General features: G+C 34.3%; 1 protein-coding gene across 1 annotated transcript in view; it reads right to left on the bottom strand.

The window, feature by feature from the left end:
- Positions 1 to 12,249, bottom strand: part of LOC129272626 (transcription elongation regulator 1-like) — a 33,866-nt gene that overhangs the window by 4,162 nt on the left and 17,455 nt on the right. Inside the window, exons 14-18 of the mRNA XM_064107200.1 lie at positions 6,754 to 6,930; positions 4,293 to 4,460; positions 2,808 to 2,987; positions 1,698 to 1,781; positions 349 to 449 (exon numbers count right to left, since the gene is read on the bottom strand). Coding sequence (XP_063963270.1) covers positions 349 to 449; positions 1,698 to 1,781; positions 2,808 to 2,987; positions 4,293 to 4,460; positions 6,754 to 6,930 — 710 coding nt within the window. The remainder of the gene's footprint in view (positions 1 to 348; positions 450 to 1,697; positions 1,782 to 2,807; positions 2,988 to 4,292; positions 4,461 to 6,753; positions 6,931 to 12,249) is intronic.

Below are 12,249 nucleotides of genomic sequence, written 5' to 3'. Positions count from 1 at the left end.
CTTGTGCTGATTTTTTGTCCATCTTGTGACGAGGTTGTCTTATTACCAATTTGCATCCAATGTTTTCTTCTGTTAGGTCTAAAGACCATTCGTTCTATCAACAGTTGCCTAGTCAGCTGGGTGAAAGGGTTATATCATATGGATATAAGACAAAATAAGGAAAGTATATTTGAAAATAAAACAACATGTTAATAAGGCAGGATTAGACAGGTAGCAACATAAATAGGCATACAAATATCAAAGTGAAAGAGGGCTAAAATGTGAACTAAAGAAACAAATTATAAGAGTACATGTATATGTCACAAAGTAAAGGATATTTTGGAAATAATGAAAGTATCATTTGCTTACTTGTATGTGATGAACTTGGTTTCCTTTAGAAGCTTCTTAAAGGCTACCCTACTGTCGTAGTATTTCTCTTTGATGTAATCATCAAACTCATGCTCACGTTTCTGCGATAAAAGAAAAACAAAACTTTAAATATCATGACAAGAAAATTAAAGGCAGAATATTGTGTGTTTTATTTAATACAGAATTTGACACCATTCAGATATATATCACACAGAGTAGAATAAGATTTATGACCGGCACATGTTATGTAATGCCACTGGGAATTGCCTTATGGTTAAGCCATCACTTTCCCTGGGCCTGACAGTTGCCCGAAGCTAAGTAGGCTTGGCCGAAAAAGTTTTTGCTGATTCTCAGAGTTTGCTTTCCTGCCACAGTGCTATCTATTACAGGTATGTTTAAAGCAGTTCACAAATAATAATGATATAACTTTTAAGTGATAATATCCATGCTGCAGAGTTAATCAAGATCACCACCTATCAGGCAGGGTTGGGCTCAATTACAAGGTAATTGATCAATTATAAGGTAATTAATTACATTTTTTTAGTAATTATAATTGTAATCGTAATTGAAGTTTTGAAAGGGAAAGTAATTGTAGTTGTAATTGAGAAAAATGTGATTGACTTCAATTACTTTTTATCAAATTCAATTACTTAACAATAAACTTACTGAATTCATGATTTAATTTAATCACCTTTTTCATGTCAAATGCTTCAGCATCAAAGAGAGTAACAGGTAAAATATGTGCTTTTTAACCTAAACCCTCACCTTGTCAGTATCTCTGTAACTTAGAATTATGTTGAAATAGGTGATACTATGTACAGAATACAAATTTATTTCATTTATGACTTTTCTAGAAAGTAATTGACATTGTAATTGTAATTGTCAAAAGTAATTGGTAATTGTAATTTAACAAATGTGATTTAATTGAAAATTGTAATTGAACATTTCTTCAATTACGTAACTGTAAATGTAATTGAAGAAAGTAATTGAGCCAAACCCTGCTACCAGGTACCCATTTATACTGCCCACTAGGTTGAGTGCAGCACAAATGTGGATGAATTTCTGGCTGAAGGATACGCAGCCATGACTGGGACTTGAACCCATGACCTTCTGATTAGCAGAACAACCAGACCATGACACTCCCACAATGAAATATGAAACTGAACTTTGTGGAAGAGGCCAATAGAAACGTTTCAGATGATCTTACAGTGGAGGGAATACCAATGGGAAATCTGTGCATTAGACCATATATAACAATGATTTATCAAGGTATGATGCATAGGCTTTTTATTGTTTGTCCACCATAATGTCCACTTGTGGGAATGCTCTTTAGAAAGGAAGAAGCTTACCCTATCGCTAGAAGAGAACTTGGTGAAGCGAGGGTCTTCCTTAATGGCCTTCCTAACTTCTTTCCACGATGATGTTAGCTCAAGCTATAAAAATGGGGAAAGATAAGAAATCACAATTGGAAACTCTGCCTAAGAACCATTTCATACTACGTCCTACCAACAGAACTGACTCCGAACCAATCGATGGTTTGAAGAAAGTTGCTAGAGCAGGTTTGACTGTAAATCCGCATCATTTTTCTTTACATTGATTCGTTTACATAATCAGGACCTGGGTGTAAGTGATCCAAAACAAATATAGCTGGGGAAAAACAACTGAAATTGAGGAAGCTCCCATGTGTTTGTTCAAAGGAAAGCTACAATAAGCTAAACATTGAGCTGAAAATCAAAAGCAACAATGGCTGAAATCGGCTAAAAAGCTGAACTTTTACACCGCTGTATAATCATTGTCTTTGAGTGACTTGCTAATGATCCAGCCATTTAAAGGGGAAGTTCACCCTGACAAAAAGTTTATTGTAAAAATAGCAGAAAAAATAATAAACAATATTGCCGAAGGTTTGAGAAAAATTCATCAAATAATTAAAAAGTTATTAGAATTTCAATTATTTGATTTGTGACATCATATGCGAGCAGCATTCCTAAATAGCGAATGGTAAAAAATCAATGAAATGTCATTTTCTCAGAAAATTGAAAATGGTTTTCACTGTACCTTTTGTATATCAATAGACAATTCATTTCACACCCGATCATGAATAGAAACAAAATTAAGTCATCAGGAACCATACAAAATTTGAAATTCATGCATTTTATATTACATAACACATGGGGCAGCTGTTCGTTTATGACGTCACAAATCCAAAACTTTGAACTCTAATAACTTTCTTACTCTTTAACGGATTTTCCTCAAACCTTCACCAATATTTTTTACTATTTTTTCTGCTATTTTTACAACAAAGCTTTCTTCAGGGTGAACTTCCCCTTTAATGAATTCACTCATTTATTTTCTAATTATAATTCATCATGGAAATAATTGTAGCATCACTTCAATTTCTATTTCTTTTTTTCCATTCAGTGGAAAATAAAATCAATGTGACTCAATGCACATTCACTTACCGATTTTGTCTCATCTAGAAGTTCCCTGAACTTTGATTTCTTCTTGCGAGATAAATTGCCGACATGCTCGTTGAAGATCTTTTCTTTTTCATCTCGGTCCAGCAACTCTGCCAGCTTCCAGCGGCTGTCTTTTCTCAGAGAGCGCCTGGTATCACGCCAGCTGGCATCGGAATCGCGCACCTGGTACGAGGAGACAAACAATTCAGTTTCAATTTTTTTCAACCTACCATATATAAATTCATCTTTGTGTAGAAATTAACATATGCATAGTACATGTAGCTCCATCAAACAATACTATGAAAAGAAACAAAAGGAAGGTACAAACATACACAACTATAGATCTGTTTGTTCCAGTGTACACATAATGACAAATCAATACTTGAATGAGGAGACAAGATATACACACTAATTTTGTCTGTCTGATTAACTCAATCACATTGGGTGATTTCAAGTCCGGTGTTGGCCTTGGTGTTGGAATTTGGAATTGCTTCCCCTAGCTCCAAAACTTATTCAGATTTTGTAAAACTGATCCAGATCACATTATTGACATCTCAACAACTAGTGAGTGACTTTTCGGGACCAGACTTCATGTTATGTTTGGTGTTATAATCGTGTAAAAATTGACCTAACACCAACACCAAAAGGTCAACACCGGACTTGAAATCACCCAATGGCCTAGCCAGGGTTCAGCTGAATGACTAGGGACCACAATATTCATACACCCCTCCTCCACAAATTTGTCATTTTCCTATTGTGCCTATGTAGTAAATTATCGGTCCATAATATCAGTATTCCAATTTTCATCAAACCCAAGCGCAGGTCTTATGTATGCGTTAAGTGTATATGCGTGCCATGCGAGATGCGCGCATGGGCTGTATACACTTTAAGACACAATTACTTTAATAGCCAGGATTACTTCATCAAGTTCACGAATAACCTGAATTCGGAAGTACCAACAGGCAAACTGACAAAAATCGCTACAAATAATAGCTTGAATTACACATCATACAGCTGTAGGCCTACGGGTAATAATAAAAATATTGACTGGCTTTAATTTCCGGAAAATACCACAGTAAACTCATATTACCCTCAAGACTAGGGCAATATGAGAATACTTTGGAAATTATATATGGTATCTCCCACAATGCCAGTCAAAAGTTAAAGAGGAGGAGGATAACTAATGAAAAACAAAGCTTGTACAGTAAATTGTACATGATACAAGTAAAATCTATTCATGACAATATCAACTGAGGATACCTTAACAATCAAGCTAAACTAGATCACAAGACTATTCTTCATGCTAAAAAAGGCATAAAATCAAAGGTTTTTTTTGTAATCTCTTAATATTTGATAAATACAGGAATTAAAGACTGCTCTAATTTCTATTGCTTCTACAAGTAATTTTAATGAAGTACATGGACTTTGCATTTTAGTAAACTATATAAGAACTGGAGACTACAGTAAGCAAATAATGATTAAACTTACCAGGTCAGCCAGTAGAGCATTAAAATGTTGTTGGGCTTCATCTTTCCTATACTGATCCCTCTCTCGATCAAGCTCCTTCTGCTGCTCAGTGCGTGTTCTCTGAACCTCCTTCTCGCGCTCACGCAAACTAACCTCGATGCGCTTCTGCCTCTCCGCATCGTCGTTATTCTGAAAAGAAAAGCATCCCAAGATAAAGACTTCTTTCAAAGAGGACTTTTCCCGACTTTTTTTTCTTCAAATCGCACATGGCATCTTGGCGCAAGCTGTAATTTTTTTCCAAGTTAAAGATTTGACTCTGTTCTCATTCCATCAGCTGGGAAATAGGAGAGAAGGGACCAAAACTCTCTGTTGTGAAAGCTTTGAGTTAGTTTTCCCTGATTTTTTTTTTCAATTCAATTCAATTAATTTCATTTATTTCCATATTCAAATTCAAATATAAAAACATGATAAATATACAAACAAGAATCAATTAAGAATGACAAAAATACGAAAAACAACCAAAGAAGCAGAACATAATGTAATCTGAATACGGAGGAATTGCCAAAAAGCCAAAGACGCTTATCGAGGGCAATCCCAGAAAAAGAGTAAAAAGATACATTCATATGATGAGATACAGGAAGTGCAAGACAGACAGACAGAAATTAGAGAGAGAGGGGGATTGGAAAGAAAAGGGAGAGAGATAGGAACAAAATGAGAATAGAGAATTGACATGAAAAAAAAAGATTACGAAGAATTTTTCTTTGTCCGGTAAAAGAGTCATCTATTCAAGGAACAGTTTTCTTAGATGCCTTTGACTAATTAGAGACTGAGTCAAAATATATGTGGGCTGTGTCTATGAAAACTAAGTGTTATTTCATAAGCAGGTTCATAATGTTTTTTAGGGCAAGAAGATCTCTGTAATAAAATGTTATCACATGGGGCTAGACAAGTGGATTTACAATACGGTGCGCCATCTATCGGTTGCAGCAGACAGGCCAATGTCCAACTTCTGGGTCGACATCACGCTCAGGCAAAGGCAGTGCACAGTGCTAGTGTACCGTAATGTGACTGTAACGCTTCAAAATTAAAGCCATACGGCAAAACCAGAGGAGGAATTCCCCGAAAACGGTCTTAATTTCGCAAAGAAATACGCAGCAAATTTCTCTCCCACCTCATGGACTGATAATCAGCATAATTTTATGCAAGCCGGCTGAGCCACATCGGCCAGCTCAGCATAATCACATGCAAGCACTAGTGAGCAACAGATGTCAACTTTTTCCCAAGCGGCATTGAGAATTTTGGCCTATCCACTGCAACCGACAGGTGGCTCACCGTATTGTGAATCCATCGAATTTCAGGTCTCTAAATCAATTAGGTGCAGCAATATATTTTAAAATGACTGCCAGACAATTTTAAGTGGGAGGACATCTAACTACAGTCCCACCTCTCTTATCCGGCCTCCCCTTATCCGGATCTATTATTTGGACGCACACTTGCCGAGATTTGTCTTTTTCAATTCAATCTCGTCCGTGAGGAAATGAGATTTCAATCTAAACTCAATCCTATACGCTGGCAAACTCACTTTGATTACATATATTTTCTTATATAGTCTACCTACAACAACATTATTTTCAATGAAAATATCTCACCCAAATCACCAAAAGAACTTAGGCAGGATAATTTTCGAGTAAATCAGGGCGCAGCGCAAACATTTCATCACGCTCTCTGATTGTTTCCCGGGAAAAACAACACATGTTCCGCTATTAACGCTATAGGCCTCAATACAGACAGCACCATCCATCATGTATGAGCCTACAGTCAGTATCACAATGGCTGACATGAAGCTGCGATACCTGCCGCGATAATCTAATTGTAACTTAGTTTCATCGAGTCATTCTCTTTCTTTCGAGGTATGCTCGATGTATACCTCAATCATTTTAGCAGGTATATTATCCAACAGTTTTGGCCATCGATCGATTTCATTTCCGTAAAAATACCGCCTTTAATTTGCACCGGTACTATCTGTCTGTACGCCCACTACAATAGATAAGGTGTAGCTACCGTCGTTGGGGAGGCAGCAGGTGCGTGTATTTGATATTGGGTCTCCCAGATCCGGATAAATCCCTTATCCGTATTGGTGCGCGTCCCAACATGTCCGGATAAGAGAGGTCGGACTGTAAACAGATTTGTTACAACAAACAAATTTAACTATAAACTCAAAATTTGCCACTTTCATTTACAATCAAATGCTAATAAGTTGAATTTGGAATAGCAAATAAGTTGAATTTACAATCAATACATTAATTTTGTAATAAATTCCATATAACTAAGCTATATTTGTAAACAATTTCACATAAGTTGCATTTGTATTCAATAGCAAGTAAGTTACATTTTATATCAATTGAAAAACAGTTGTTCGCAACATCCTCAAGTAGTAATAGTTATGAGAGACCATAAGATGCACTGTAGAAAGAAAACACACCTTGAACTGTTGGTCGATGAAATCATGGAAGATGTCCTCCCGCTTGGAGCTGCTCTCGACGCCCTTATAGCGAGGGTCCGACTTCATCAGATCCTTGACCTTGCTCCAGCGAGTACTGGCAGAGAACTTCAGCTCCTCCTTATGGTCCTCCAACATCGCCATAAACTCCTTCTTCATCTGTTGTCATGGCAACAACATAGGCAACAGATGAAAAATGAAACAAAGAGACAGAAATTAAATGTTAATAGGCATTCTATTGGAATGATGAATTTTAATGATATATTTGACAATTTAGTCAAAATGATTTTCTAGTGATTATTTTTACATCATGCATCTGCTCGCTCTTGTCATCTGGGTCAAAGTTGATAGAAAAAATTGATAGAAATTAAAATTACTTAGGCTAAGAATCTTTCAGAAGCATTTAGCTTTAAGTTGTACTATAATTTTAGCCAGCAATCCAAAGACCTGCAGAGGCAAATGGTTAGGTTTAAAAGGTGAAGACAAGTTCTCTCAAATAAGAATTAAATAATATCAAATAAGAATTAATTTCAGAAATGCCATTTAAATCAAACTTAAGTTCGATGTAAATTTCTTTTCAAATTATTTTTTTTGGTAAAATTTCGATAAATCTCCAAACACTTCTTTCATAAATGGTAAAGGAGCAAAATCTTGCATGTAAAAAATGTTCGGTGAATTGTTCTTGGTACTAAAAAAGATTAATGGGTCGAGTTGGAAAATCAGATTTTCTTCATTTTTTGAGAGAACAAGCCTCATGAAGAAACAAATCACATATATTATACTCTTTGTACATTTTGCTACACTTTAAAATTTGAAATATAAATTTGATTCACACATATTTAATACTAAGCCGATTCCATTTTAGAAGAGAATGGACTACAGTATATTCTTTAGAAAGCAATCATAGATATGTAATTTGCATGTTCAGTGTTGCATAAAATGTTTCAATAAAAATTCCAATCATGTTAAAACTGATAAAAATGCAAATATGATTATGTCTACAATGTCTTTATATTGCTTTTCCCTCAATGATGCATTAAGTTTCCAAAATTTCTCAGATGTTGATGTAGTATAAATAATGGATGACAGAGAAATATGCATAATTTCTTTCTTCTAAAAACTCATTAGAAAATAATCAGCAACACATATTCCATGCCCTAATACTATAGGAAGAGCTGTCCTTATGAAGACCAAATGATATTGCTTATATCCAGACTCGCCAATAAGAATTGATTATGAAATTGAAAATCGGACTACATCAGTGTGATAATATACACAAGATGCTTAACTTTAGCCTAAAAACATTGCACAAATCCAGAAATTGCCGTAAGAGCTTCACCAGTATGGTTCCCTACATGTTCTATTGCTACCAGTAATCTAATGTAGGTGGAATGTAATGGCTTGAGAGCTCAATGCGTTTCTCCATGAATTTGCTGGAATTGATCACAAGTTTGTATCAAATTCTCAATGTTTGACGAAAAATAAGTGCAAGTAAATACGTAAGCTGTCACCCCCCAAAACAAAAAAAAGTTGCCCAAAATAAATTTTGAGATTTTCATCGAGCTTAAAAAAGGCAAATCCCAAGCGTTAAAAGGTATATAACTTGTTCAAATCGATCATCAAAAACCCTCACAATTACTTGATTGAATGCGGAAGAAATATAGTGAGAGCTTCCAAGATTAGTCAGGACAAAAAAAATAGGTTTGAGGTTTGGGAGTTGTTGTAACTTCAGCCATTCTCTGGTCTAACAAGGAAGAATGACACTCCCCAATAGTATAATAAACATACAATATGTGTTGCTGTTTAGGTCATATCAAAGGTATATCACAACAGATTCATTTATCAACATTGTTCGTATATATTTCACTAAAATCTTCCTTAATAATAATGCAATATCAGATCAACAATACATTAATACATACATCTGGCATGATAAAAAAAAGAATTTGGTTATCTGTCATAGTATAAGAGTCAAATAATTAGATCACATTTCAAGTAACATGGTATTTTTTTTTTCAGCAAACATAACATTTATTAATGATAAAAATTCTTTCACTAGAGCCACTTTTACAGGGACTTTTTGATGTTTGGAGTTTGTCAGGAAGCAAATGGTCAGTGATTTTTCACTAAAAATATATATTTTGAGTGAATGAAATGTGAGGACTTCAGTAGCTTCAAACAGTAGTCAGTGAAAATCGCTGACTATTCGTTTGGAAATGCTCATATGAAATACGTCCAGAATAAATGACATTGCTATCTAAACGTGTAAACTGGAACATTCTGAATGGTTCAAATCAAAATCTCATAAATAAGTTGTTTTTAATCATCATGCTACATGAAATGTGATGAAAAAAAAAGAATGCTCCTTTGCACATTGGATGGCCAGAGACAAAGAGAAAAACATTGTCATGGAAACAGTATCAAACTATCAAAAAGAGGAGAAAAATTATGGGATGTCATCATTATCCACACTGATACGTCCCTAATGAGTTTTACCATCTCCCCCTTTCCCACCCCTCCCCCCAAAAAAATCTCCAATTGGTGTAACATAAATTATACAGTAGTAGCAGTAACAGTAGTAGTAGTAGCAGTAGTAGTAGTAGTAGCAGCAGCAGCAGCAGTTAGTAATATCAGCAATAGTACTACTAGTAGTAATAGTAGAAGTACGTAGTAGTAGTAGTCGTCGTCGTAGTAGCAGCAGCAGTAGTATTAGTAGTAGTATTAGTAGTAATTGTAGTAGTAGATGTAGTAGTAGTAGTAGTAGTAGTAGCAGCAGCAGTAGTAGTAGTAATAGTAGTAGTAGTAGTAGTAGTAGTAGTAGTAGTAGTAGTAGTAGTAGTAGTAGTAGTAGTAGTAGTAGTAGTAGTAGTAGTAGTAGTAGTAGTAGTAGTAGTAGTAGCAGCAGCAGCAGTAGTAGAAATCAGAAGTATTTAAAGCTTAAATGCACATCATATATTTATATAATACATTTTCCTTTGATTCCTTTATTTGTAAGCTTTAAATACAAGTATTATGATATCAATGAATCTTTAGTCTTTAAATACAAGTATTATGATATCAATGAACAAAGTTGCATTAATAATTCAGTTTACAGTGGCATATCATTACCTCTCCTTTGCAGCAATTCAAGCTATCTTTACCAATTATAGAATATTTCATTCAATAATGCTTGGAAATGGGAAGCTCGGAATGAGTTGTAAAAAAATCTTGCAAACGAGATGTGAGAAGGGGAATAAGAATGACAGGTAGGAGAGAAGGGATAGAGACAATCATTAATAAGGTTGGTAACTTGGTAGGCATTATCATACAAGCTATTTTCCAAGGGGATAAGACAAGCAGAGAGAGAGAGAGAGAGAGAGAGAGGGAGGGAAAGAGAGGCTAGAAGTTGTAAACATGCACATGAATACACAGTGAAAATTGGAAAACAAGTAAAATAGTAATTATAAATAGTAGAAAGGTGAAAAAATGTTAGTGTTTGTGGAGGTGGGTAAAATAGGATTTATGGGGCAATAATTTGTTATAGAAAATGGCATGCAATATAACATGGACAAAAAAAAAGAGGAAACAGGCAAACCAGACCAGATGAAGTCCAGAAATTAAAGAAAACAACAAAAGGCTAATGTTAACAGAGGAGGAAAAATAAAGGAGAAACAGAAGAAAAAAGAATTTCAAATCATATAAAACAGAATTGGAGTAATTGGAGAGAAAATGGAAGAAATGACTGAGACAAAATAGGAATATCAAACAATGCATGTAAACAAGAAAAAGTGCAGTATAGAAAGTAACAAGACAATGGAAGATGACAAAGGAAGAACTAAATCGTGAAGAAGATAGCATCGGCAGACAAGAAGAATATGTGAGAGAAAAGGGCAGAGAAAGTAATGAAAGGGGGGAGATTAATGGGCTCATTCAAGTGCAAAGAAGCATTCAAAAAAATTCTGAAATACATAAAAAAATACCATTAAAAAAAAATCATTCTTCCACACTACAGTCTGGGTTCACATTTTCTCGATCTACCATTTAAAAACTAACTTGGAACAATGTGCAGTACCGAATTTAGCTGGACTAATTTTGCTGCAGAAGCCGTGGGGCGACCCGAGGGTCATTCCCCCCTTTGACACGACAGCTGAGGGAGAGAACGCAAGCAGGAATGATAGCTCCATTCGGCAACCTCGCAATCGCCATGGCTACAGGTTTGGATGGTCGTCATGACGAGATAAAATACAAGGCTTGTTAGGATTTAGGTGTTATCAATAAAGGTTCTTTTTTGTCAAAATTGGGGAATTATTTCATTGTAATAACGATGCTCATGGAGGAAACAACTTACTATTGCTTGAACAATGGTAGGAGCATGCATTTATCAGTAAACTTTTTAAAGATTATTTTGATCAAAATTTGGTGTATTACTTCTGTCGTACACAATCAACATTACAATCACCGAGATAATTTGTGTAAACACATAAGTAAATAATCTGGATTCTTCAAGAAGTCAGAGAGCAAAGTATGATGTATGAAAATGGTTCTTTTAAGTGAAAATGAGACATGCAATGCAAGGGAAAACTGAGGGGAAATAAAAAATATACAAAATCAGAACATAGAATTCAAACCTATAATCATGCATCAAAATATCCGGTGATCATATTCATAACTTTTTAAACTTATTTTTAATATACTTAATTTCATAACAATAAAATTGCAACCTGTGGAGAAAACATTTTATCTTGAACATATCAAAATATTTAACTTCAAGCAATAATGCAAGTTTATTATGCAGAGTAATAAAAACATGAATTCATAAAGAGTGAACAGATGTATAATATAATCTAAGAATTAAAAAAAGCAGTTTTAAGTTTTTCAAATAACTTTCATACCAGTTCGAAAAGACAAAATTGCAATTGAATTTTCTAGCAATACGATGACATGTTTAAAGACAATATTGTAATTTTACTATGATTCATTGCTCAAATATTTGTCTTAATTATCAATTATGCATGATATTCAATCATTGTTATGAAAAAGCACATGTATTCTTGGAAATTGACATAGAAATCCAAAATTTTAAAACAAATATGAATGCTGCAAGGGAAAAATTAGACATAGCAATTAAATCATACATCATTATGTAATTTCAGTCTAATATAAGTAATATAATATTTATTTTTCATTAAAACATGTAATATAATAAACAATTTAATTCAAGTTTATAAACAATAACATCATAGATATTTGTTTTATTGTGTATTTAAACTCAATATAAAAATAATTCACAAAAATCAATATTTCATCAAATCAAATTCAAAATTAGAAGTAATAAGATGAACCTGCAAAAGAAATCATTAGGATTTAGTAGTGAACTGTAATATAGAAATAGAGGGTGGAGCAATACAACATATACCTGCTAAATAAAAGTTTTATTCACATTGTAAGTGCAGAACATAATATGGTTGTTAAGATAAAAATATTTCATCAGAATCCCTG

The sequence above is a fragment of the Lytechinus pictus genome, chromosome 12 (assembly GCF_037042905.1).
Source record: "Lytechinus pictus isolate F3 Inbred chromosome 12, Lp3.0, whole genome shotgun sequence".
Classification (NCBI taxonomy): domain Eukaryota; kingdom Metazoa; phylum Echinodermata; class Echinoidea; order Temnopleuroida; family Toxopneustidae; genus Lytechinus; species Lytechinus pictus.
The sequence above is the reverse complement of the archived record's forward strand: the minus strand, read 5'-3'. Positions and strand labels throughout refer to the sequence as shown.